General features: G+C 51.8%; 1 protein-coding gene across 4 annotated transcripts; it reads left to right on the top strand.

Annotated features, from left to right (window-relative positions):
• The first annotated feature begins 30 nt into the window (after positions 1-30).
• PIP4K2B (phosphatidylinositol-5-phosphate 4-kinase type 2 beta) lies at positions 31-27179 on the top strand. 4 transcript variants are annotated; one of them, XM_060646229.3, is made up of 11 exons: positions 980-1094; positions 1643-1742; positions 11362-11459; positions 14267-14363; positions 16613-16765; positions 17663-17809; positions 18791-18829; positions 19343-19456; positions 21990-22248; positions 22345-22448; positions 23031-27179. In XM_060646229.3, exons 3-11 carry the CDS (start codon positions 11395-11397, stop codon positions 23109-23111), a joined length of 1059 nt encoding a protein of 352 aa, XP_060502212.1. In that variant the 5' UTR covers positions 980-1094; positions 1643-1742; positions 11362-11394; the 3' UTR covers positions 23112-27179. The 4 variants fall into 4 exon arrangements, with proteins under 4 accessions (XP_060502210.2, XP_060502209.1, XP_060502212.1 ...); XM_060646227.3 differs by lacking the exons at positions 980-1094; positions 1643-1742 and adding an exon at positions 31-129; XM_060646226.3 differs by lacking the exon at positions 1643-1742 and having other exon boundaries at positions 791-1094.
• Positions 27180-27618: the final 439 nt, after the last annotated feature.

Below are 27618 nucleotides of genomic sequence, written 5' to 3'. Positions count from 1 at the left end.
GTTTACCGAAAGATTTCATGAAGTGAGCCAGAGAATAAGACGATTATGTTTCTCGGCTGTAGGATAGAAGTCTTAAGGTGCCGCCGGTCTTTTGACTGGACCCTTTGGAGGGAGGAGGCCAAGCGGCAGGTGGGTGGACGCGCGACCCATTCATAAAACCCAGGGCTCTCGGCTTGCTTCTCTCATTGGCCCCGGGGGGAAGGGGCGTGACCCGCGGGTGGAGCGCGCTCCAGGCCCCAGGGAGTGGGAAGATCCACGCTTGGGTGGAGCGAGGGGGCGTTCCTTAGTTTTCCCGGCAGGACTGCCTTTTCCCCTCGCCGTGTTCCTCCTCTCTCCCCTGGGGTGGGATGGTACGTCCCACCCTCCTCGCATTCCCGCTCCCTCCTCCCCTCCGGAGCTGTGGTGCTGCCGCCATCTTGGCACGTCAGGTTGAGGGAAAGAGCCAAACCCTGGCTTCAGGGGGCCCGGACAGGAGGGACCCTCCGGCGGTAGACAGCGAGCCCTACCCCCAGCCCTCCTCCCGTTTTTGCTCCGGCGCGGGGCTCTGAGGCGTCCCAAGGCCGGCCGGCTCCTGTCAGGCCCGGGGAGGAGGGGCGGGCGGGGCGGCCTCTGCCTCCCCGGGACGGGCGCTACCACCCGGGCGGGGAGGAGAGCGCCTGGTGACGGTGGGGCGGCGGCGGCGCCCGGGGGCGGGGTGCGGAGCGAGCCGGCCGACTCCCTGGAGCGGAGCGGGGCGGGGCGGGGCGGGCCGTGGGGGCGGGCCGTGGGGCGGACGGAACCACCGGGGCGGGGTGGGGAGGTAACGGGACGGGCGCTACCATGGCGCGGTGAGGGAGCGGGGGTGGGGATCGGTCCCGGGGAGGCCTGGGGCCGCTGGCTTGTGCGCCGTCTCGGCCGCCCCCCCTTTTGCCGCCGCCGCCGCCGCCGCCCCGGGCATGTCGTCCAACTGCACCAGCACCACGGCGGTGGCGGTGGCGCCGCTCAGCGCCAGCAAGACCAAGACCAAAAAGAAGCATTTCGTGTGCCAGAAAGTGAAGCTATTCCGGGCCAGCGAGCCGATCCTCAGCGTCCTGATGTGGGGGGTGAACCACACGGTAACCAGCTCCCCCGCGCGCGCCCCTCCGAGCGCGGCGCCGCGCGCTCCCACGCCCCCCGCAGGCCCGGCCCTCGCCCCGCGGGCCCTGCCGGTGACGCCTGCAGCCCCTCGCCAAGCCACTTGCACGCCCACCCCACCCTTGCACGCCGTCCCGGCCGGGTGTGCACTCCCCGAGCGCCACGCGAGGCCTGGTGTCTCCGACGGTGGTATGCCGTCGCCCCCTCCCTTCCCTCCAGCCCCTCTAGCTTCCTGCGTCTGGCTTGCTCGCTTCGGGCAGTCCCTGGAGCGCTGGGGGAAGGCCTGGGTGCGGCGGAATCGCTTTCATCCCTTCACCCTGTTTGTTGCATGTGTTTCCCCCCTTGTTCCTTTAACCGGCTGCCAGCTCACTGTCCAGTTGACGGAGCAAGTGGCATTGGCCTGCCTGAATATTCCTCTATTTCTGGTTATTTGGTCGGTGTGGCTGCTTAAAGTTTCCCACCCTCCAGATCTCCCTACCCCTGACTGTGGAAATCCTTCCTGGGTTTCCTTTTTTTCTTCTTGAACAAGATGTATCAACTGGAGAAGCACAGGCTTCCTTGAACCACAGACACTTTACCAGGGTCTTCCTTGGTTAGGGAGAAGAGAGAATGTAACCATTTGAGAGAAGGTGAGGCCTGATTATAAGGAGGGCTATTCATAGTAGAAATAATGTGTCTTCTTGCATTCGCCTATGGTGTTCACGTCAAAGACACTGACTTCTCTTTTTATTGAGCTTTCTGTTGTATGGTCATGAAGGGTGTGATAGTGGATGGTGGTTAGGGTGAGAGGGCGGTCCCCTGGACCTTTGGGGTCCTTTGAGATTGTCCTAGGAAGTTGGAGCCCAGCATTAGTGCTTGAGCTGGAAGACTTTGTGCCCTGATTGTTTAGGGTCTTTCTTTTCTTTTCCATCCACTTGCTCCTTGCCTTCTGACCACTTGCACTGTGAGTCCCTACACCAGGAATGAGCAGAGGAAGTTAAAGGACCCGAAACACCAACTTCACCAGCTGGAAGTTTGGAATGAGGAAGATGAAGCTGATGGCTTGGGTTTCCTGTGAATTTCAGTTTAGGCACCTGACTTTTCAGAGCACTTGCAATTATCCTCAAGATCAAATGATGACAAAGGGGCCTGGGGCCAGCAAGACTTTGTGCTTTGCTTTGGTAGAGGAGCCTTCAGCTGGAGATCGATGAACCTTAGTCTGAGCCAGGGTTTTAGATCTTTACATCTAGTACAGAAAAGTATAGGCATATGATGAGGTCTTTGTTGGTGTTTTGGTCTTGGACAGGTTACGGTTTTCAGTAACCTCACTCAGGCGAGGGTCCTCCTGACCAGGGGTAGGGACTAGCATTGCCTGGAAGCTGCTCTGGGCGAGTAGTCCAGCAGACTTTGTTTCTCCTGCTTCCTGCTGCTTCAGGGGTCATCTGACAACATTGCAAGGGAAACTGGGTCATCAAAATGTGAACCTTGTGTCCCTGCCTGGAAGTCAATCCTTAATTTTGTTCTACAGCCTGCTTCTCACTAGAAAGCATCCTGTCTATATAGAGAACTGGTGGAGGTCTGAGAGTCAGGAATATTGCAGCTAACTACCTTGGGTCCTTATTTTATACACGAAGAAATGGAGGCCTCAGGTGGGGGATTAGCTCACCCATGGCCACGGCAAAAGATGCAGCTCATTGTCCGACACCATGGGCTGTGTTGGCCACTGGTGCTGCTTGAATGGCAGGTCTCACTTTCTGTGCTTCCTGTTGTTCATTCCATCTCTCAACCGGGTGCCAGGATAGGTGGGGATTATCGTCTTGTTGGAGAACCTGAATGCACCCTCAGGTATGTGTGCTTGTGCACGCCGTTTCTCGGGAGTGTGTGTGACGTTTGGCAATGAGTCTGCCCAGATGTGGGCCTCTGAATAGCAGATGGATAGGCATCTGTGATTCTTACTTTCTTGGACTAGGGGGTCACCCTCCTTCATTGCTAACTTGAAGAAAGTTCGTTTGAGGGCTAGTTGGGAAGGCATTGACTTTAAGTAAGGCCCACGGTTCTGGGTGTAATGAGTGAGCACCTCAGGGGAAAGGCACTGGGCACCACTCCCTGGACAGGCCAAGCAGCGCAGGGCCGTTAGTTCCAAGCTTTATTGCATTCATCTTGGCCTGCCATAAGGTCTGATACTTTAGGGTCCCCATCGGGGAGACGGAGGTGTCTCTGCAGAAGAAGAGTGGTATAAAATCTTGCAGTTCTCTAGGGGGTCAGGACTGCATTGTTCTTGGCAGATTGCTAGCCCTTCTGGGAGGTTACCTTCCTTCAGAAGCCCACTGTTGCCACTCTTTGCAATCTGAGGTTTCAGATACCACGTTTCTTTGATTCTTTAGTCTCTCACCCACTTAGGCGTTTAGAGCATGATGGTCTGTGACTGATGGTGCATGAGATGCTATGTCTTTATCAAGAGCAAAAGTCAGTTACTCTGTCCTGAAGTGGTTGATTGACTTCTAGATGGAAAAAGACAGGTTTTTGAGCTTGGTGTTGTTACAGGAGCTCCTCTCCTGGACAAGAGATGCGGCCCATGGACTTTGTGGAGGGAGACTGAAGGAAAAGGAGAAGAGTCAGAAGACTTTGGATCTGTCAGGGAAGAACTAGTAAAGAGAGAAAACCAGGGGTTTTGTGGATGAAAAACAGTTTAGAGGCTCTTGAGTTAGGGAAGAGATTGTCTTGGAGAGGGGCGTGGAAACCAGAGATCTCCAGACCTGGGTCGATAACCTGTTGGCCATTTCAGGAATCAGGTATGTGTGAAGATTCACCCAGGTTATCAGAAAGAATGGGAGCAATCGATGATAGCGATATTTAACCATACAGGAAACTGATAGACTGTTCTACACCATTTTACATTTCCCCCAGCAGGGTTGTGGGGTTTCCAATTTCCCCTCATCCTTGGCAACACTTGTTATCGTCTGTCTTTTTTATTATAGCCCCCCTGGTGGATTTGAAGTGTTACCTCCTTGTAATTATGATTTGTGTTTCCTTGATAACTAATGGTGTCGAGTGTCTTTTCATGTGCTAATTAGCCTTTTTTATGTTTTCATTGGAGAAACATCTAAGACCCTTTGCCCATTCTTTTAAAAACACTCTTGTCCATTTTTTAATTGGGTTGCCTTTTTATTACTGAGTTGTAAGAGTTCTTTATATATTTTCGATACAAGTCACTTATCAGATATATGATTTGCAAATATTTTCTCACATTCTTTGGATTATCTTTTCTACTTTCTTGATGGTATCTTTTGAAGCTCAGGTTTTTAATTTTGATAAAGTCCAATTTATGTATTTTTGTTTGTTTGTTTGCTTGTACTTTTGGTGTCATATCTAAGAAGCCTTCCCCTTATCCAAGGTCAATGAAAATTTACCCCTATATTTTCTTCTAAGAAAAAGTCTGATAGTTTTAGCTCTTACATTTAGGTCTGTAATCCATTTTGCATTAATTTTTGTGTACGGTGGAAGGGACAGATTCATTCTTAAGTCTGCTCAGTTCTCCCCCACACTTCACCCCTGTTCTGCCCATGTATTTTCTTTGCCTAATGCAGACCCAGAACCTCTTTTACCTGCCTTTTTGTCTTGCTCTGCCACTTTTAAAACCTTCAGTAAATATTCCCATTCTAGTGAGGCCTTTAGATAACTTTGCCCTTTGCCAGGGCTTTCCACCTCACCGAGAAGAAAAGGAGAAGAAAACCCACAGTGTGCAGAAGGACGAATAAACGTAGGGGTGAATTTGTTGGCACGTGTGGCTCTGTTCGTGCTTTTTTCCTCTCTGGTTTGAGGTCTTGCTTGGACTTCCTTGGTCTTGGGAGTGTGTTTTTCAACACAACATGTTTTCTGATGGAGGCAGGTGACACATGATTGTCAGTGGTAGCCAGCCCATTGCTGAGCCAACCACAGAATTGCAGGACAGGTCAGGAAAGCAGCACGTCCCGCCCACGCCTTCTGTGTAACAATTCCTATGAAGGTCACACAGGGAAGTAGAGGCTTCTGGAGTCAGAAGTTCACCAGACTAGAACTAGCGACTGAATTTTCATCTCCAGTAGGATCAGCCGAGGGTGAATTCTCTGCTCCTAAATTTCTCACTCAGCTTGTTTAGCCTCCTTATTATTCATGCTGATGGCTCATGGAGTTAATCATGTGGATAATCCAAAAACCACTTACGTGATGTGAGATACAACAGATTTACCATCCTAACACGTTGTATTTAGCGTGATACTTGAATGAATATGCATTCCGCAAGTGCACTTCTGCTGAAGGGCAGAGGGGTTGCTTGGCCCAGAAATGTGCTGGATAATAAAGGAAAGGCACATCTTCCTGAAACGTTGCTTTAAGTCATGACCTTTCAGGTTTTGAAACTTTTAGTTACTCCCCTTTACCTACCAAATAAAGTTTCTTCTTCTCTCCCTGGTGTTTAAGACTTTTTAAGGTCTAGTCATAGCCTTCTCCATAGCTGACTTAATCTTCGTTCCCATTCTCCAAACCATGAGTCTTTGGCAAAGTCACAACAGCTTTGCTGTCTCTATTCTCTTTGTCCTGGTGTTGCCATCCTTCAGTCCCCTTTTTCTAGCCATGAACCCCCTGGCCAGCATTTATTGTGCAATTACTATGTGCCAGTCATTGTGCTAGGGGCATAAACATGGGTAAGGTGGTCTCTTCCTTCTAGGGGCTCACAGCCTAGTGGAAAAATCAAGCATGTAAGCAAACAGTTACCCAAGTGAGTGTGATATTTAGGTTATAAAGATGCACAGAGGAATGAATAATTAATTCAGCCTGGGAAAGACAGAGTGGGTCTCACAGAGGAAGTGTCATTTAGCCAGATCTTTTTTTTTTTTTTAATTTTTTTTTTAACGTTTTATTTATTTTTGAGGCAGGGAGAGACAGAGCATGAACAGGGGAGGGTCAGAGAGAGGGAGACACAGAATCTGAAACAGGCTCCAGGCTCTGAGTTGTCAGCACAGTGCCCGACACGGGGCTCGAACTCTCAGACCGAGAGATCATGACCTGAACCGAAGTCGGCCGCTTAACTGACTGAGCCACCCAGGCGCCCCGCATTTAGCCAGATCTTGTATGATTCTCTTAGCTTTATCCTTTCCTCAATTCCTGCTGCCAGAGTCTGTCACCTGAACTATTGTAATGGCCCCATAAATGGTCTTACTGCTGCTTATTTTTGCCTTTTCCAGTCCTTACTTGATTTTGATTCCAGGGTACCTTTCTGTTCCATTTGAACATGTGAATTCCCAGACTTAAACCCAAGAGGACTTCCCATTTCCTGCCTAGTTAAGTCCAGATTTATATAGTGGACAAGTCTAAGTTCAAATCCAGGCTCTGCCCTTTATTATAGCTTTGGAGCTTCATTTTCCTTTTCTATAAAATAAGCAAAAACACTTGCCTTGCAGATTATTAGAATAGAGGCAAGGGATGGAAAATGCTTCCTTAGTCAAGGTAGCTATCCATAAGAAGGATCACACAGCACAGTATAGGGGCACCAGACCGACCTGGGAGCAAATCCTGACTCTGCACATCCTGTCTATGTGACCTTGAGCAAGGTACTCTGAACTTCTTTTGCAAAATCAGATTAATAGCAGTTCATGTGACCAACCAGGTATTAGAAATAATAGCACAGAGGGGCGCCTGGGTGGCTTGGTCGGTTAGGCATCCGACTTTGGCTCAGGTCATGATCTCACGGTCCGTGAGTTTGAGCCCCGTGTCGGGCTCTGGGCTGACAGCTCAGAGCCTGGAGCCTGTTTCAGATTCTGTGTCTCCCTCTCTCTCTGCCCCTCCCCTGTTCATGCTCTGTCTCTCTCTGTCTCAAAAATAAATAAACGTTAAATAAAAAAATAATAATAGCACAGAGCAGAAAATATGTGATACATGTGATATCTATGTATTTGTGTATACAATATATGATAATATAAAGCACCAGCCACTTTTAGGTATTTGGTAAAAAGAAGCGGCTGTTCTTTATTAATACTGATAATATGAACATGTTAGACCAGTCACCTATCTTCCTATGTTGTCTCCCTCCACTCCTTAGTGCTGCTGACCTACCCTCTCACCCTCCAGACTTCTCCTCACCCCCCAGCTCTGTACTTAGGCTGGGCAATAGACGTTTACAACTCTGAGGCTTGGTTCTGACTGTTCCCACCACCTGGGATTCCCTTCCTCTTATTTATTTATTTTTTTTTTTGGAGAACTACCATCCTAGGCCTTTCTCACACATTCTCCACAGCTTCCTCTAGCCAGCAACTCTGACTCCCACTCCCAGGCAGCACCAGTTTCTTAATCTGTTTTGCCACCTCCCTTTATTCATAACTCCATAGCACTCATCACATTGTATTCTTTGTTGTCTGTCTTCTCAGCTAGACAGAGATCATGTCTTTTTATTTTTGTATCCCCAGCTCTGGCACAGCCCTGGCACAGCCCTGGCACATATAGTAAGGCCCTCGGTACACTGAGTAGAAATTAGCTGAAGAGGAGTTTGGCAGAGTCTGAGCCAGGTCAGGAAAGGCCTTAAATGTCAGGCTAAGGAGGTTTGCCCTGCGGTTGATGAAGAGCCATGAAAGATCTTAAGTAGGGGTGTAACATGATCTTGTACATTCTTCCAGTGTCAAGTGCCCTTGGCAATACCAGGAGAGGCATTAGGTGCCCTGTTTCAAGCCTGATGTGTGAGAGCCAGGAGTCTTTGTGACCACATTAACCTCACCCTCTGAGCCTCTCCTGTTCTTGATGTCTCTGTGCTGTGTTCACACTTACTTGTATACTACTTGACTTTGAATTTTCTTATGTCACGGGTTTGTCTCATCTCCCTGATTAGAGGAGAAGCCTCCTACTTCTTTTGGGTACATAGTGTGCATGTTTCCCCCGCTGTGCGCCCCCTCCTCCCTAACATGAAGTGAAGCATGTAGTAGGTATTTTAGTAAGTGCTTGTTCAATTGAAATTGAATAGAACTCTCCGGGGATGTAAAATTTAGCACAACTGAAAAAAAAAAAAATAGTACAGCTAATCCCCAGAGTGAATCATCTACATGGGGCCCAGTGGAAATGAGAGGTGAGTCTACATAGTGCAGATGTATGGATTGTTCGCCAAAAAGTATCTCAGAAATTTCCTCCCGTTGGGTTGTGTAGTCAAGAATAGAGATGAAGGGAGAGCTGAAAACCAACCAACTGGACAACCACTCGAACTAGGCTGAACTAAAAGTTAACAGAGAATTAATGAGTGTTCCTGAATGGCTGCTGTTAGAATAATTCCCCCCGGCTTGCCGCAGCTGACCCTCGCAGGCAAGGGCTTCAGTCTTTTCTAGTCCTCGCAGCATCAAGCCCTGCCCTGGCACCAAATCTGGATTTGAGACGATCCCAGAATCTATGGATAGCAAATACTAGAACATTTTGGTATAAAACCATACTCTTGGAGCCAGTGGTATGTCCTTTCTAGTGTGGAGGTGTGAACTAGAAAATCCGGAAGCTGCACATGCTCTATGAACTTCTTAACTTCTTTAGCTGTCAGAGCCGGGCAGTATATGCTGGGGCGGGGGCGAGGGGAGCGGGGGGAGGAGGTGGGCCAACTACCATGAATTGTTTGTGTTGGCAAGAAAACGAGGAAGTAGAATGGTTTCCTCCGAAGGCACAAACTTAACAATCGGGCTCCCTTGTGAGCAGCCCCTGGAATGGGAAGTGTGTGTGTGTGTGTGTGTGTGTGTGTGTGTGTGTGTGTGTGGCTGGTAAGCCAATGGCAGGCATCACAGACCTGAATGCTGGGAATGTTCAGGTCCAGTCTGATGAGTTTCGGCAAATGTATATAGCCATGTAATTATCAACCCAAACAACATATAGAACACTTCTGTCACCCCAGAATCACACCTGTCATGTCCCTTTACAGTCAACCACCTCCAGCCCAAACCCAGGCAGCCTCTTTTTGGATTTCTCTCACTGTAGATTTCTGCTCTAGAATGTCATGTAAATGGACCCATACAGGATATACTCTCGTGTGTATGCCTGTCCGTTTTTGCTAGCAGTTTATTGAGTCTCTGCCCCACTGCCAACTTCTGCCAGTACCCTGCTTACCCCCCGCCCCTCCGCCACATATATATGCCTGTGCCTTCCTTCATTTCCCCAGAAGCAAATTAGGTTTTTCACTAACTCTAGGAAAATATGGTTCCCCAGCCTGGTTACTGCATTAACTTGAACTTCTATCCTCTGACATTTCTAAATAAAAAAGGTTTGGAGCATGAAAGGGGCAGCAAATTAAATGCTATTTCCCCCATTCATGCTCCTAATGACTCTAGGTTATTCCCTCACTGCCACATGGGCCTCATTGAGATAATAGGATTTGCAAGGAAAGTCTCTGGGAGACATAAGGCTGTGCGTCCCCTCCCCCCCAGCCATTAAGGCAGACCTAAGGTTTCCTCTGTAAATCCTGAATGCATTAGTGGCCACTGGGTAGAGGGTCAAGTGTCAAATACTCTGCTGTGAAGGGAGAGGACATCTGTGGCTAATTAGACCACTAATTGGCTAAGCTGGGGACAGGGAAGGGCAGGATGAGCTCTCTCAGCTCTGCACCAATGGGAAGTCTGCTCTCCGGCAGCCTCCTGCTCCCTGAAGGGAGAAGAAAGCCCATGGGAAGGTTTGTAAGGCACCCCACCCCATCTCCCCCAGTTTAGCAGAAGGCAGGACCTGGCTCTTTTAAATTTTAATTATTTAAAATTTATTTTTATTTTTATTTTTTATTTTTGAGAGAGAGAGCATGAACATCCATGAAGATGGAGTGGGGGGGGAGCGGGGGACAGAGGATCCAAAGCGGGCTCTGCGCTGACAGCCCAGAGCCCAGTGTGGGGCTCGAACTTCACGAACTGTGAGATCGTGACCTGAGCTGAAGTCAGACACTCACCCAGGCGCCCCTATTTTTAATTTAAAAAAAAAGTTTATTTATTATGAGAGAGCACAAGTGGGGGAGGGGCAGAGAGGGAGAGAGAATCCCAAGCAGGCTCCCTGCTGTCAGCTCAGAGCCTGACACGGAGCTCAATCTGAAGAACCTTGAGCTGAAATCAAGAGTTGGCTGCTTACCCAGGCACCCCAAGAACTGGCCCTTTTTTAATCAGGAGAGTGAGAGTGAGCCAGTGGCCAGATGTCTACCTCATCTTTTCACTTAGTCCTTTATTTTAGGGGCACCTGGGTGGCTGAATCAGTTAAGCATCTGATTCTTGATTTTGGCTCAGGGCATGATCTCACAGTTCATGAGTTCAAGTCCTGCATCTGGCTGTGTGCAGGCAGCAGGGAGACTACTTGGGACTCTCTCTCCCTGTCTCTCTGTTCCCCCCTCTCTCTCTCTCTCTCTCTCTCTCTCTCTCTCTCAAATAAGTAAACTTAGGGGCGCCTGGGTGGCTCAGTCGGTTAAGCGGCCAACTTTGGCTCAGGTCATGATCTCGCGGTGAGTTTGAGCCCCACGTCAGGCTCTGTACTGACAGCTCGGAGCCTGGAGCCTGCTTCGGATTCTGTGTCTCCCTCTCTTTCTAGCCCTCCCCCGTTCGCACTCTGTCTCTTTCAAAAATGAATAAATGTTAAAAAAATTTTTTTTTAAATAAATAAGTGAACTTATAAAAATAAATTTAATCCTTCACTTCGGAGATGAGTTATCCACCCACACAAACTCATCCAGCTGCTTTCGTACCACAACCTGGTTTCTTGAGTGACCTCAATTTGTATGAAGATGTTAGGCCACCATACCCACATAGGTTGTGTGATGTTTCTTCATTGATCTATTTATTACTACATTTGACCAATATTTATACAGTATCTGCCAGATGCAAATCATGTTGCCAAGCACCATGGAGCCTCTGGAGATCAGTTAGATGACCTTTGCTTACAAGGATCAGTAATAGGGTCTTGCCTCGCTTAGAGTCTAGCAAGCTTGTGAGGTTGATAAGCACTAACCACAATATGAGGGGGGCTGTGTGATGGCCAAAGGACAGATGCAGACACTGCTTCAGGAATTCCAAAATCAGAAAGAATATTTATGGTCTAGAGAATCACAGGAAGCTTCCTGGAGGGAGGTGCCTTTTGAGCTGGACCTTATCAGATGGGGAGAATTTCAGTAGGTAGAGATGAAGTTGGGAACTTAACTTGAAGACAAGAGCAGAAATATAAAGACCAGGAGGGACTCCATAGACACGTTTTTGGTGAGATGGCGGCATTCACGTTTGTTTGTAGCATATCGAGTCTCTTGCTTTGCAGATCAATGAGCTGAGCAATGTCCCCGTCCCTGTCATGCTAATGCCAGATGACTTCAAAGCATACAGCAAGATCAAGGTGGACAATCATCTCTTCAATAAGTAAGTTACCTACTGAGTGGGCTCAGGTTTTGTGGGCAGTCCTTTCCCTCAAGGCAGAGAGCTTCCAAAAACTGGCGCACGATAGTGCCAAGCCAGCGCCTGGCAGGGTGTGACAGGGACACCTGGATCTCAGAGCTGACAGACTGGCAGGGAAAATCCATTCATTATGGGCCTCTCCCCTTTGCGGTGTTTCGTCATCGCCTTTGTCTACCTGCCTCCGGTGTCCCTCGGGGCATGTGGCCAGGCCCAGGGTGATTCATCTGGGGCCAGGTTAGGTAGCAGTGAGCTGCTCACGAGCTGTGGTGTCTAGTGTGAGGCTGACAGCAGTGGCCCTATCTTGATCTCCGTCTGAGGCAAGAAGCTGCCAGACATGTTCCTGGCCCGGAATGCAGCCAAGCTCTTCCCTCTCCAACGGGTGTGTGAAAGACAGGCCGAGCATGGGGCCCAGGGGCGCCATCCAAAGCAATTCTTCCCACTTTCGTTCACTGTGGCTTCTGGGATCAACACTGGGGTCGGAAGCTTGTCTCAGGTTGTTGGAGCAGCCATCTCATCTGGTCCAGTGTGGGGCCGGCTCTGAGCCCTCTGGAAGCCTCACGTTTTCATCCTACTGTGGGTCACCCCGGGAACCATTCGCTGTTCACACTCCCCTCCGTTCTGCATTTGCATCCTGGCTCCACTTTCCATTGCCCCACCGTCCCCGCACCTCACCAGCTGGGCTCTGTCACCCCACCATTGCCAGACTGCTAGCCTGGAGGGAAGCTTGATTTGAAAATATCCCTTAGTGGCCTCTCTGCCACAGTAAGTAATAACGACATCTTATTCTAGAAGACATCTGTCTTCGGCTAAGCGGCCACCTGTATGGACGGAAAACTCCTGTGTTTCTCACACCACTACCACACGTCACTTCACTGGGTTTTCCACACGTCAAGCGATTCTGTAGGACACTAGGCGGGTGCCCTGCCGATTCAATTCAGCTCTGACACTGTCCACCTGCAGTTAGCATCAGGCCCCACAGGTGAAGAGCTTAGTCCCACAGAACTGCCCCCCACCTTCAGACGCCAATCGCAAATCTAGGTCGTCACCTGTGCTTCTGACCAGCCTGCTGTGGGGCCCATGTTCCCCCGACCCTCCCCCTTGGGTTCGGTTAATTTGCTGGAGGGGCTCACAGAACTCAGGAAAACAGTTTATTTACTTGATTACTAGTTTATCATCAAGGGTACAGCTCAGGAACAACCAGTTAGAAGAGACACATGGGGGAAGGTATGTGGGAAGGGGTGCGGAGTTCCCATGCCCTCTCCAGGTACACCACCCTCCCCACACCTGCGTGCATGCAACACCTGCGAACTCCGGAGCCCTGTTTTCATTAAGAAGGCATGATTGGTGAAATCGACTGGTGATTGGTTCAGCCTCTAGCCCCTCTCCCCTCCCCGCCATCCAGGGAGTGGGACTGAAAGTTCCAGCCCTCTCATCCTGGTTGGTTCCCCTGGCAACCAGCACCTATCTTTTGAGGCTTTCCAAAAATCACCTTATTCACATAAGCTCAGATGTGGTTGAAAGGGGATTGTTATGAATTAAAAAAAAGACCTCTTTATTGCTCTTATGACTTAGGAAATTCCAAGGTTTTTAGCTGCTCTGTGTCCGAAACAGGAATGAAGACCAAATGTATATATTTCTTATTATATCACAGTATCACACCCGGTAAGGAAGAAGAGGCAGCCCTTGGCTCTGAGGCAGGAAAGGAGGTTGTTCTCTCCCAGGGGTCAGGGCTCTGGAAGTGGGCATCGAACCACTGCCCATTTCAGGGTCTGTGGCCTCTGGTGAAGTTCCGGGACCTTGACATCTTGGCCTAAAGGAGAGCATCAATTTCTTCTTTTCTTTCTTTGTTCCTTTTGGCCTTTCAACGACCGTTGATGTGCTAGTTATTAGCCTGCAGTGCTCCTTACTAGAAGATGGGTACATGAGGCAGACCAGGCCCCTGCCCTCATGAGAAGCCACTGCTTTTTTATTTCCTCGAAGTATATCATCCTGGAGTAGTCAGAGGGATGTATTTCTCAAAGGGACTCCCCAAGGAAGGTGGCCATTGTAAAGACGGAGGATTTGGAGGAGGCATCCCTTCAAGGCGATTCTCTACCCTCCCGGGAGTCTGAGTTTTTGACCAAGGAGTGGGAAGGGTTGAGGTTGGTGCCAGCAGCCCACAGACAAGGCTTCCTGAAAAGACAGCATTCCAGTCATTTGAGATCTCTTTAATCCGAAGCACCCTTGTCCTCCGTCCCGGGGGAAGCCCAAGGCAGGGCCTCAGGACGTGTTGATAGCAGCGTCCCCGAGGAGAGGGTCCCTTGGTGGAGAAAGTCCGCTCCCTTTAGCAGTCAGACTGCTGTCCGCCTCACAACTGCTGTTCCCAGGCAGCCAGTGACAGGTAGCAAGTACAGCTCTCATGCAGGAAGCGCCTGCACTCCGTCTCACTTCTTGGCAGGTAAGGTTTTTTCCCTTTAATGTCGATTTCGTCTAAAGATAACACGCGGGAAAAGTACACAGATTGTAAGTATACAGCTCGACTAATTTTTACAAAGTCAACACAAGGGATGTAAAGTTTAAAACTCTTACATGCGCAGAATCACCAGGAGTATTGGTTAAAAATGCAGTTTCCAGACTCCTCTCCAGAATTTCTGGGGCCTAGAAACCTCCATTCTAAGCGCCACAAATTGTTCCGATTCTGATGACCTGTGGACCAAGCCCGCAGAAGTTCTGATGTAAGGATTAGATGGGCAAGGAGAGGCTCACAAAGACGTTTCTCTGCTTTGCCCTAGGGAGAACCTTCCCAGCCGTTTTAAGTTTAAGGAGTACTGCCCCATGGTGTTCCGGAATCTCCGGGAGAGGTTTGGGATTGATGATCAGGATTACCAGGTACCGGGTGTCTTTGCAAAGTCGGAGGGGTCAGGGAGTGAAGTGGGGCCAGGAAGCCACAGGACGAGGAGAGGCAAGACTGGTCCACCGTTCTTATGCTACATCTTCCTGTCCTGTCCTGCTCCCGCCCGCCCGGCGGTCTTTCCCCCGGTGTCGGCAGGCTTCTGGAGGGGTGAGGGCCCTGGAAGTGGTTCTGAAACTGCCTCGAAGGCTCAGGCTGTCTCCCTGGGAGGGAGAGGCGCGGGAGGGAGAGGGCTGCGGAAGCTGCTTCATCTCAGTCTGACATTCCCAGTCTAGGCCGAAGAACCCTTCTCCTTCGTAGTTTGACTTAAAAGAGAATTGTTGCCAGCGGGAGATGAGGCCTCTTAAAGCAGATAAGACAGAGTAGAAAAGGAAGACTTCAAGGGTAGTGTAACCTTGCCAGGTATGAGTGCCACCTCCTAAACTTGTCCCCTGTCCTCTGTTGGGAGGGGGGATTGGCGAGACTGGTGACTGCCCCCTTCAGGGGCTGATAATGCCATAGGGGCCTTTGGCCTGCTGGAAGGAATCAGTCCCAGTATCAGGGACGTTACAGTCTGACTCCTAGTGTGTGGTTTCTGTTGCTGCTCCGCCTAGCACCTTCCTTGGACCTTCTCCCCCTGGCAGATAGCCTGCTGGTGATGGCGGGAGAATTTTCCACTTCACTTTGGTAGCAGTAAGAAATACAACTGACTTTCAGTTGTCTGTTGGGGTGGGGGGGGAGAAAAAAAAAGAGTGTACAGCCTACTGAAATCGAAAATGGACGCCCGAATCTTTTTAGAGACCATAACACCTCCCGGCCTGGTCCCAGTAAGCCCTTCATAGCATAGTTCCTGAGGAGCAGAACGCGCCTCGGTGAGTCCCCCTGCCCTCCCCCTCCGCTCTGGAGGGCCTCCTGCAAAGACGCCATCCCCAAGAGGAGGGCACGGGGATGTGGGAGGAGGAGATGCCAGGCCCGGAACGGTCAAGAATGGCTGTGTCTAGGAGGTACTGGGAGGTCCCTCCAGCCCCGTCTGTTCGGACTGAGCCCTGAGCTGAATCACGACCTGATTGGAGCTGGAGGTTTTCTGAAAACTCTTGCCACTACTGCAACCCCACGTTGCTCGGACGTCTTCCTTCCGCTGTGGCCCCTTCCCTTCCCCTCGGTATTCTAACCACATCCTCTCGGTGTCTGCATTTTTCCTCTAATAACCTTGTGGGCGAATGATTGTGCTCACAACTGACATAGAGGCAGGGCGGGCGTAGTTCAGAGAGGGGACTCGAAGGATTTGGAGTCAGAAAGCGCTGCCTGCAGACAAGGCAGCAGTGGAACCTTCCTTCACACCTGGGCTGGAGGCCTGCATGTCTGACTGGGAGAAGGACCAGGCTGGGAGGGTGAGGCCCTCAGCTGTGTAGCCTACTCAACATTTCTGGGTCGGGGACACCCTGCTTTGGGGATGCCCTTTTAATTCAGGGAGCATCTCACCATGTCACATTTCAGTCTCCCCATGACAGTGGTGCTCCCTCCTTCCCCCGGGGTCCCGTGAGGAGGCATTCAGTGAGGGGAAAGCGTCGAATCCTAGGTAAGAGCTGAGGAAAGGGCTTGGAGAAGAGGCGTTTCTGTGAGCAGATCCCCACATGTGTGCTTGGGAATGGGGACATCTGGGACCTCCCTCTCTGCCTCGCCTTGCAAAGGTCTGCTTGGTGAACACATCCCTTCGGTTGACTCACGTGTCCCCCGCCACCCCCTCTAGAGGCTTCTGCTCTCTGATCCTGATGGGAGTAGGGCCTCAAGGAGGAGCGGTAGCACTAAGCTTTGTCTTTGTCGCCCCAGGAAACTGGGAAAATCATCTCCGTCTGCCTCATGTTCTAGGTCAGGGAATTCAGGAGTGGACAAGTTAAATGGCTCACCCAAGGTCATGTTACCTGTGAGCGTCAGGATTCAAGCTCAGCCCCAACGTCTGAGGCAGAGATTTAGTTTACAGGGCAGTTCTAGGGGGTCAGAATGAGAGGAAGTGTCTCATAGTCAGCCCTCTTCCCATCCAGTCAGGGATTAGGAGCTGGTGGAAAGGAACAGCTCTTGTCACTCTGCAGGAGGACTTTCGGGAGAGAGGTGAACTTCCGGTGAGGCAAGGGGTGGGTAAGGCCCTGCCTGTCTCGGCGTGGCTGGCTTCAGAGCAGTCTGGCCCAAGTAAAGGTCAGAGTCTTTGTTCCCCTCCCAAGACCAGCCCGCTTTTGTCTTGGTCCATCAGAATTCGGTGACGCGCAGCGCCCCTATCAACAGTGACAGCCAGGGCCGATGTGGCACACGTTTCCTCACCACCTACGACCGGCGCTTTGTCATCAAGACCGTGTCAAGTGAGGATGTGGCTGAGATGCACAACATCTTAAAGAAATACCACCAGGTATGGTGAGTCCCGAGCCTGGGCGGTAGAGGAAGGATGGCAAGAGGGAGAAGAGAGCCCCTGGGGAGGGACTGGTCCTCTCACAGCGGCCCACACCTCCTGAGAACCAAGCACTTGGCCCTTCCCGGTGCCATGTGTCTGTGAGCTGAAATGCCTACTGGAAAAAAGGGAAAAAGGAGACATGAAGGCGTGCTACCGATTCAGTCCCATCAAACAGCTGGTTCTTGTCAGAGTCGGGAAGTTTCACACTCGGGCACCTGCCGCGTGTCTTCTAAAAGAGGCCCTGTGGGCTCGGCAGGCTTGCTGCTTTTCCCCTTCTGACTCCCCGCTCATCAGGAACCGGTCCCGGAGAAAAGCAGGGGGCGGTGCGGCGGCCTGCTTGCGTCTTCAGGGAAAGCTGGCTTGTCTCTGGGGCCCCTGAGAAGTGGTGAAAGGGACTCCTGGTCTTTGGGGGGACAACGAAAACCCTGCCCGTGGCACGGCTAAGGCCTCCCGGTGCAGGGCCGTTCATTTTTCCCGGACAGCCGGACGGCAGCCCCGCCTCTGCACGCCCCGTGCCCTCCGGCTTGCCCGTTCAGGCCGGCGGAGGAGAGGCCAGACCCGTCTGAGGTGCTGACACACCTCTGAAATGGCAGACACGTTCGGTGGCGTCCCAGTAGTGTGAAACCACAAGGGCTCTGCAACTGCCTCAGCCTCTCCCTCTGCCATGCCCGCTGGGGGCGGGGGTGGCCGTGGCCCGCTGTATGTCCAGGAAACCCCTGTGACTTCACAGGACCCCTTTGAAACCGACCGGTCTGGGAGCCAGACTCCCCGGGAGCGTCTGAGCCTGGGGCGAGCCCCGTCCGTCCTGGCACCTTCACACGTTCCTCAGCATCCGCCTTCCTCCCTTCGCTCTAGTTCATCGTGGAGTGTCACGGCAACACCCTTTTGCCGCAGTTCCTGGGCATGTACCGCTTGACCGTGGATGGCGTGGAGACCTACATGGTGGTCACCAGGAACGTGTTCAGCCATCGGCTCACTGTGCACCGCAAGTATGACCTCAAGGTAAAGGGCTCTGTGGCCGCCCTCCCACGTGTCGGGAGAGCCGGGGCACGTGTTTTGGCGTGGACGGGAGACTCGGGAGTTGATGTGCCTAATTCTTACGGGTCAAAGGCTGTTTGAGGTCCAGATGACAGTGACACGGGGTTATTTATCGTACCATATTTATGGCACGGTCGATGTGCTTCAACTCCTGTCAGTGGGGCGTGCACGCCGAGGGCAGCACTTTAGGGACAGGCTGTGCTGATACACGCACTCAGGCGTGTGTCCGGGCCCCGCGGACTGACAGCACAAGCACGGTTCTGGACATGGAGAGGAACACGCTTGTGACTGTGAGCCACCGTGCTCCACTGTTCTCGAAGCTGGCTTCCTGACGTGTCCCCTCACACCTCTCTCTCCCTGCTACAGCCACGAGGGTTTCTTTCCATTCCAGTGCCCGTGCTCTCCACCTCCAGCAGCTCGCGCGGGCTGCCTGGCCTGCGTTCCCTCCCTGCCCTTTTCTCCACCTCCACCAACTCCCACCTCATTGCTTCCTGCTTTCCCTTCTGGGCTCAGCTCACATATCACTTCTTGCAGGAAGCCGGCCTTGGCCTCCACTGCTGCCCCTCCCCAGTCTGGACCCGCCCTGTGCTAGTGCTCTTGGTGTCCTCCTCCCTCGTACCACCTAGTACTGTTGTAACTAACGGATTAATTAATCGCATAACTGCTTCTTACTGCCTGTCTCCCCTGTTAGAAGGAGAGTCCCCTAAGGGCGGGGCCTGGGTCTTGGTTCGGGGCTGTTGGCCGAGCACGTGCCTAGTGTCCGATCAGAGCTCGGTCAGTGGTCCGTGACACGGGAAGTGAACAAGTTGCTGCCTCCTGGCCTCTAGGACTCTAACCAGCCTCCTTCAGTTCACCTGCTGCCTCTCCCCAAAGACTGGTGCATGTTTTCTCGCTCAAAGGACTTTGCCTCAGCTGGACCTCTCCTGACGGCTCTTATCCTTTCAGGGCTCCACTGTTGCCAGAGAAGCGAGCGACAAGGAGAAGGTATGCCGGGACCTGTACTGAGCGAGTGTGGAATGGGCTGCTTGGAATCAGAAACACCTTCTGTCGGTCACCCTGTCCCTTCCTCCACCACAGCCCCCAGCCCAGTTCCCAGACGTGTGGCCTGTCGGTGCTGTGTCACCAAGCTCCCGCCCGTCCTCATCCTCGGCCCCGGCCTCTCTCCAGCCTTTAATCTCTACCCTTGCTGGGTTGGTCATCGTCCTACAGGGCTGGCGATCTCTGTCTCATAGTCCAGCCTGAATTGGGGAGTGGCTGCCTGAGCCCCGAGGTAGTTCCGGCTCAGCAGGAACACGTGCTTTGGTCAGTCCTTAGTGTCTGACGTATGTCAGATATTTGCCATCCCTGCCTGCCCGAGGCCTGGGACTGTAGCCTCGTGCGCTGAACCTATTGATTGGGCAGGCGACCATCTGTGCTCTAAGGACCCTTCCCTTTTCTGTACCATCACCTCTGGGGGTGAATGGTACCCAGCCTAATACACTGCTGTTGCTCTCCCAGGCCAAGGACTTGCCGACATTCAAAGACAATGACTTCCTCAATGAGGGGCAGAAGCTGCATGTGGGAGAGGAGAGTAAAAAGAACTTCCTGGAAAAACTGAAACGGGACGTGGAGGTACTTACTAACCCTCGTTTTCACCTTGGTTGAGGAGGCCCCCTCTTGTCCTCAGAGCAGGAGCCTGTTCAGCCTTAAGAAAAATTGAATTCACTACTTTCCAGGAGTGTGGACAAAAGGAAGGCTGGTGATTTGAACAGTGTGGGTGCGAATGCGTATTCCATTGCGGGGGAGACATTTGTGCCGGTAGAAGCTTTGTAACTCAAGTTGGAATGCTTTCCTTCACCTCTTCGCTAATCTATTCCAGCACCTTTTTCAAACGCCCCGAAACTTTCTTTCTGGAGGTGTCCCTGTAGTGGAGAGGGTGGCAACGAGAAGCCAGTTGCTGACATCCACCAAGCAGGCCCTTCTTTGGCTCCCATTGTCCACTTACCCAGCAGCCTTCTGGTGGAATGGGGCTTCCTGTGGAGAAGTTCTTCCAGGGCGGGCAGGTGCTAAATAGTGAATGCGTTACTGGACCGCTTGATAACTCGGTGTTTCCTATTTTAACAAATTGGGAGCCTGCTCATTAAAACCAAACCCTGCAAACTTTTAAAATGTTTTTTTTTTTTTATTATTGTGGCAAAATACACATAAGATAAAATTTGCTGTCTTAACCATTTGTGAGTATATCGTTGAGTGACATTAAGTACATTCACGCTGTTGTGGAGCCGTCATCACCATCCATCTCCAGAACTTTTCATCTTCCCAAACCGAAACTCTGTACTCATTAAACACTAATTCCCCGTTTCTCCTTCTGCCTAGCCCCTGGCAGCCGTCACGCTGCTTTCTGTCTCTGTGAATCAGACTTTTTTTTTTTTTTTTTTTTTAATTTTTTTTAACGTTTATTTATTTTTGAGACAGAGAGAGACAGAGCATGAACGGGGGAGGGTCAGAGAGAGGGAGACACAGAATCCGAAATAGGCTCCAGGCTCTGAGCTGTCAGCACAGAGCCCGACGCGGGGCTCGAACTCACTGACCGCAAGATCATGACCTGAGCCGAAGTCGGCCGCTTAACCAACTGAGCCACCCAGGCGCCCCCAGACTTTTTTTTTTTAATGTTTATTTATTTTTTGGGGGGGGGCAGGAAATGTGATTGGGGGAGGGACAGAGGGAGAATCTCAAGCAGGCTCCATGCTGTCAGCGCAGAGCCCAACATGGGGTTGATCCCATGAACCACAAGGTCATGACTTGAGCCAAAATCAAGGGTCATATGCTCAACTGACTGAGCCACCCCGGCACCCCGTGAATCGGGCTATTTTAAGTGCTTTATATATAAATGGATTCATACAGTTTTTGTCTTTTGCGTCAGGCTTATTTTACTTACCATCATGTCTTCAAGGTTCATGCATGTTATATATAATACATGTCAAAGTGGCCTTCCTTTTTAGGGCCGAAAATATTCCACTGTATGTTTGTACCACATTTTGTTTACCTGTTCATCCATCAGAGGGCAATCGGTTAAGGTTCTCCAGAGAAATAGACTAGGGTGCCGACAGATAGATACATAGACAGACAGACAGACAGATGTTTATTGTAAGGAATCAGCCCACAGCTGTAGCTGGCACGTTAGAGACCCAGGAGAGTGGGTGGTTGAGAGTGTCGCCTGGCTGTGGCTTTCTTTCTTTCTTTTTTTTTTTTTTTGTTAATTTTTTTAATTTGAGACAGAGAAAGAGAGAGAGAGAATGAGCGGGGCAGGGGCAGAGAGAGACGGAGACAGAATCTGAAGCAGGCTCTAGGCTCTGAGCTGACAGCTCAGAGCCGGATGCGGGGCTCGAACTCATCAGCTGTGAGATAGTGACCTGAGCCAAAGTCCGACACTTAACCAATAGAGCCACCCAGGCAGGCGCCCCGACTCTGGCTTTCTTATGGGGTGTTTGTTCCCTTTTCTTTTCCTCCTCATTTTCATCCTGACTGTTAAAGAAGCTGAATTACATAGTTTTTCAAGCTTCGCCTGTGCCCCTCAATTAGAAGTACATTTTACCTCACAGCCCAACACGCACAACTGAAACACTGCCTGCCTACGTCGTGTTACATATGTTTTCTATCCTGTTCCATAGTATTTAATAATAAAAACTGCCTAGTCCCAGCCAACTAAATTAGATTTCCGGCTCGCAGTGGGTTGAGACCTGTGGCTTGAAAGCCACTGCCCCGTCACACCCACCTCTCCAGCCTCCGTGCAGTGTGGGACTCCTTTCTTCGCTGGGACTACCACAGCGTCTCTCGGGCGGTTTCCTCTTCCCTCAGTGTTCTACGTCCTCCCGCAGCTTCTGCCTGCCTGTCTGCTCCTCCTCCGTCAGGCCGCCTGGGCTCCTCTCCCCAGAGAGGCCCCTCTCCCCGCTGCCCTGGCTCCCGCAGCTACTTCCCTCGAGGGACGGCCGTCTTCCCCGCTGGGCACTGAGCTCACTGAAGGCAGAGACTGATGTTTTTTTCTCGCCCGGGGCTCAGAATCGGAGGATGGACTTGAAGGGAGTGCCTTTTCTCCTCTTTCCAGATGCCACTGGGGTGTCCCTGTAACCTCTCCCTCCCATCTCTCCCTCCTCACCCTCCCTAGTTCCTGGCCCAGCTGAAGATCATGGACTACAGCCTGCTGGTGGGCATCCACGACGTGGACCGGGCGGAGCAGGAGGAGATGGAGGTGGAGGAGCGGGCAGAGGACGAGGAGTGCGAGAATGACGGGCTGGGTGGCAACCTGCTGTGCTCCTACGGCACGCCTCCGGACAGCCCCGGCAACCTCCTCAGCTTCCCCCGCTTCTTTGGTCCTGGGGAGTTCGACCCCTCTGTTGACGTCTATGCCATGAAAAGCCATGAAAGTAAGTGGGAGCCGCGTCTGTCTGGCCACGGGGCCAGCTGCTTACTGCCCTCCTCCCTGCCGCCTCTTCTTCCTTTCCTGCTTCCCTCCCCTGCAGGTGCCCCCAAGAAAGAGGTCTATTTCATGGCCATCATCGACATCCTCACGCCATATGATGCTAAGAAGAAAGCCGCGCACGCTGCCAAAACAGTGAAGCACGGGGTGAGTCCTCCCTGCCACGTCGAGGCCCGGGGCGGGCAGCCTTGGGCCTCCTGCTCTGAGCCGCTCCCCACCCCGCCCCCACAGGGAGCAGGCCCCCTCCCAGCCTCCCGGTTCTCCCTGCCGCCCACCCCTGTGCTCTCCCCACCAGCTGATCTGCCCAGCCTAGTGGCCCCTATTTCTCAGCTTATTGGTTCCCTTCCCAGAGCTGCTGGGCAAGTTGTGCATCCTGTTGCCTGCAGGGAATAGCTCTGTGTACACGCCCACGCTGCTCCCCAGAGGCCCTTTTCCCCATGGACTTGAAGTTACTGTCTCCAAACACGGACCCCGCCCAGAGATACAGTCTCTCCACCACCTCCCCACCGCCTTGCCGCTACTCAGTGGGTTCAGGCGGGGGCTTGTGAGTCAAAGGAGCAAGGCCGCGGTGGTTCTGAGACGGGAACTGCTCCTCGAGGGCCTGCCCAGGCGGGGGTGCAGCATTCAGTTCAAATGCTGGGCCAGAGACTTCCAGATACCCAGGCTCCTCCTGGCTGTAGGCTCTCAGGGCCAGGGAGCTCGACCTGAGTCAGCCTCTGTGTGTTACAGGCGGGGGCCGAGATCTCGACTGTGAACCCTGAGCAGTACTCCAAACGCTTCAACGAGTTCATGTCCAACATCCTGACGTAGTTACCTTCTACCTTCAGCCAGAGCCGGAGAGCCGGATGTGGGGTCGGACCAGAAAAGGGAGAGGGTGTATTTGGGCTAGATGGGAGGGTGGGGAGCGTGGGGAGCAGCGTAGGGGGAGGGGAGGGCTTCAGTGATGAGACTGCAGCCTGTGACATTGAAAGACTCTAGCTGGGGAGGAGGGGATGTGCTGTGTGAGCACGTACCCACAGGGTGTAGCCTTGATCTTTCCCCCATTTGACCCAGGTTGAAAAGGGGTTTCCTTTTTGTTCCCTTGTAACCTTTTTAACAATACGTTGGGGCTAGAGATGAGTTTGTGGGTTTATGTGGGTTTTGTTTCTGAAATCTCATTGCTCCAGGTTTGCTATTTATAATGATGTGTGTCATCACCCCATCACCCTCCCCATCCCTGCCCTGCTCTCGGTTCCCTTCAGTGAAAGAGGCACCCCCATGGACCCGGCCAAGGGGCCTCTCAGGGCCAAGTGCTCTGATGGCAGAGGAGAGGTCAGACACTTCAGTCCTGCTGCATTTGATCTTGTCTGGATTAACTTTTTCATTTTATGGAGCATTGTGCACAAACTTCCTCCACCTTTTCACCTTGGATCCAAGTGAAATGTTACCTGATTCCTCCATCTAAATGCTGTCCTCCAAATCAACAGCAGGCATCTTGGATCAGAATCAGAGATCTCACAGGGGCGTGAGTTCATCCTCATGGGATGGTGAGGGGTGGGGGTAGCGGCTGGGCTCTTGGACAGCTGGTTCTCACAGAACCCTGCGATCATCACCCACGCCTCTGAGCTCCTTTGGCTGCTGGAGTTCAGATGTCCTCTGTCTAAAGCCTGCCTCCCGTTGATCAAGAGGAACTAGAAAGCATCTTTAGGTACAGCAGGAGCCTTCATGCTTCGATGGTTATTTCCCCTTGGGAAACCCCCCAGAACCTGATGAGTAGCCAGTGAGGCCTTGTGCCCTCCATCCATTGACTTCCTCCTGACCTTCTCCCACGCACCCTCCCTTGTAGTTGAGCTTTTAGCTGGGGGAGACCTCCACGTGCCTGGGATGCTCCTTGCAGAGAGGCCTCCTCAAGCCCCAGGGCCACCATGTAGATAATCTGATGCCCTGTGCCTGTGGTCTGTCCCCCTGGACAGTGTTGGCCATCAGGGAGTGCTGCCCCCCACCGTGGAGTGTGGCACCCAAGCCTGAGCTGGCCGCGGAGTCACTTGAAGATGTGACCCAGGAAATCCAATGTGGAAGCCTGAAACGGGATTCGACCTGGCCCAGCTTTGGGGCTGTTTTCCTTGATGCCCCCGTCTTAACTTTGAGCAGATCTGCCACCCCAGGGGTGCTTCGGGAGTGGCTTCCTGCAGCTTCGTGCAGGGTCCCCACCCACCTGCTGAGCTACCCAGGCCTCAGAACTGAGCCGGGTGTCATTCTGTGATGCCATCAGAGCAGTCTGGTCTGGCTCAGAGAGAACAGCCCTGTGTTGGGGGAGGTACATTCCTGCACCTTCTCACCCCCTCACCCGGAACTGGGGATTTGGGATGATCTATGGTAAAACTTTTGTAGATAACCCCACAGGTGCGATGCAAGTTTATGGAAACATTTCAAATGGGTGGACTGGTTTCCTGTGGCTCCCTCCAAACCTGGCCAAGTTCAGCTTCTGGAGCAGGAACCACCGCCTCCGTGCCCTACCTGCAGCGTTTAGGTGAGGGGGGAATGGAGGCAGCATTCTTGGACTCCAGTGAGGCTGCTGGAACTGTTCTGGAAGAGGCAAATAGGTCAGACAACCGCCCCCCGGCCCAGGAAGGGGCCATAGGCAGCTCTGAATGATCAGCGGCAGCAAGACCATGAAGTGACTTGGGGAAGAACTTGGAACCAAGTGGCTCACGGAGAAAACAGATCTGACTTAGGACGGGATTACGTAGGAACGATGTTTGGACTTGATTTCCCCACCTCCTAATCAAGAATGGAAATTTGGATCTGTCCCTCGGGAGGCCCGCATCTTCCGAGCTTAGTGGGCTGTCCTCCAGCAGAGGCCACAGCCTTGGGCTCCCACCGGCTTCCTGCGTTTGGTCTGCTGATTATGTTGCATCATGTGTGTGAAAAGTGTAACACAATCCATCGGTTAAAAATGAGCTACCAGGTATCTAACTTCTTTAACATTGAGTTTTGTGTTTTTTGTGGGGTTTTTGGTTGTTTTTTTTTTTTTTTTTTTGTATATTGTTTACATTTTGAGAGTAGCATTCTGTTTCAAATGCTTTTTTTTTTTTTTTTTTTTTTTCTTTTTTTTGACAGTATTGTTGTTTGGGTCAAAACATTTGAGCTGTGGTCGGGTGGACTTTAGATTTTTTTAAAAGGTCATTCTCTGTGCTATCTTCAAAACCTTGGGTTTGGCCCTCTAATTCCTTTGGCATTCAAATGTTTAAAAGCTATTTATCTTGGTTTATGCCAGTTTTCTTTCTCTTCTTTCTGTAATGATGCCGATGTGTTTGGTTTGTGGTCTGAATGTGGAGAAAGTGAACTGATGGCCAAGCCTTTGTCTGCCCCCACTCCTTTCTCAGAGCCCCACCTTCCCGCTCTCCCTACAGAAGGCATCCAAGAGCAAAGGACTACCCTCAGCCTTCCTCTCTGGAGCCCTGAAGAAAATCTCAGCTGTCCCACGGCACCCTAGAATAATTTGGGGGTCTCCTAAGAACCAGGTGTAAGGATAGGACGTGACGGACTGGGTGAAGCCCGGGATGGGGGTCAGGGCAGGATTCCTCTCCATTCCCCCCACCTTGACCACCTAGCCAGTCGCAGCTTCACCCGTCCTGAGAGTCTGGGGCTGAGAAACCCAGGCTGGTCCTCTGAAAACTCTGCGTAGACCACTAGATGAAGGCCTCTGGCCCTTGTTCCTATTAGTGAACCACTGAGTCTTTGTCCCCCCGTGCCCCCCCGTGCAAGCTCCTTCCCTGTGCCCTGCGGTTTGGGGGTACAGGGCGGGCTGGGAAGCCAGCAGTTCCGGGAGCAGACTGCAGCAGCGCTCCAGCTCTCCTTATCTAGCTCAGGGGTTACTGGTCTGTGGCGGGTGCCACGAGTCTCCCCTGTGGCTGTTCTCAGTGGCACCTTCTAAGTTCCCACCACAGGCAGCTCTCCCTCCCCTCTCCCAACTCCTACTGTTTCTCTCGCCTGTGCTTTAGGCCTCAAACAGGTCCCCTGGTAGCGCTCAGGGCTTGGGACTAGACTCCTGCCCTAGTTGACTTTCCCTCTTCAGTCTGCCAGGGTCTGCCCTGGGGAGGTGGACCAAAGACACAGGACTTCTCTCAGTAGCCAATCCTCACCCCCCAATTGTCTTTTTACCAATTCAAGTTGGGAGGGAAAAAAACTTCAGCACTCCCTAGCATCTGAGCTACTCGAGTGTTAGGGGCCAGAAGGGACAGTGTGTTTAAATGGCCCTTACAGCTCTGGCCTTATATGGCTCCCCCGAGTCTAGGGACCTCACTTCTTTCTGGCAGAAATGGGGGGCGGGGGTCCAGCCTGAGCACAGAAATCAAAGGGAAAACACATCCGAACAACTGCCCCCAAACCTACCAGCCACCTGCAGGGGCAGTGACTGCCTAGCTTTCCTCTGAGATGTGCCGCGTACGAAGAGTGCCTCCAGAGGGAAGGGGAGACTCAGCTGTCCCCAGCGAGTTGTGCCGAGATCCTTCAGAGGCTGGGGAGGAAACTTCCAGAGGAGTTCCTTCCCCCTCGCTCAGAGCTATTTTGTGAGTTGTGAACCAACAAACAGCCTTTAGGGGGAGGCCGGTGCCGCTCAGCACACCTCAACATCAGGTCAAATCATTGTAATCAAAAAATGTGAATGAAGCTGAGATTCAGCTTTTGGGGGAGCAGGATAAATACGACCCCTTCACGTGTGTGTCACTTCTCGGTTCTCACCGCACTCTCCATTTTTTAAATAGGAATTTTCAACCCCTTGTGCTTGTCTAATGTCTGCTCGGAACAGTTCGAGACACTGTTACTGTTTAAAAATGCATGCATGTGAAGATGAATCTCCAACCCAAGGAACAAATAAAACTCAAAAAACTTTGTGTACACATCTGTCATGTGTCAGTCCTTTGGAAACGAGCCTTTATTTTTCTCCGAATTAAAAGGTTTTGGCCCCAGTTTCAAAGGCTGCTTGGGTGAAATCAGTGTCTGGCTTGAGTTTGGAGAAAGAGTATATACAGGCCGTGACTTTGGCCGCCTGCTTTCAGATGTGGCTAACAGAGCAGCGGTTAAGAGCACAGGCACCAGAACTGGGCAGCCGTCATGACCTTACTGCGCACATTGAGAAATGGACAAACCACCCGCTTCTCGCCTCTCTAACTACGTAAAACCAGCACTGGCTAAGAGCCACACACAACTACCACCCCTGTCCCAGCTCTCCCTTGACTGGCTATGTGGCTGACTTTGAACAGGTGACCTCTGTGTACCTCATGTTCTCCATTTAGATTGAGCTTAAAAATCTAGTGATCCTCCCGGTGTGGTTCTG

Source organism: Panthera onca, chromosome E1 (genome assembly GCF_046562875.1).
Source record: "Panthera onca isolate mPanOnc1 chromosome E1, mPanOnc1 haplotype 2, whole genome shotgun sequence".
Classification (NCBI taxonomy): domain Eukaryota; kingdom Metazoa; phylum Chordata; class Mammalia; order Carnivora; family Felidae; genus Panthera; species Panthera onca.
The sequence above is the reverse complement of the archived record's forward strand: the minus strand, read 5'-3'. Positions and strand labels throughout refer to the sequence as shown.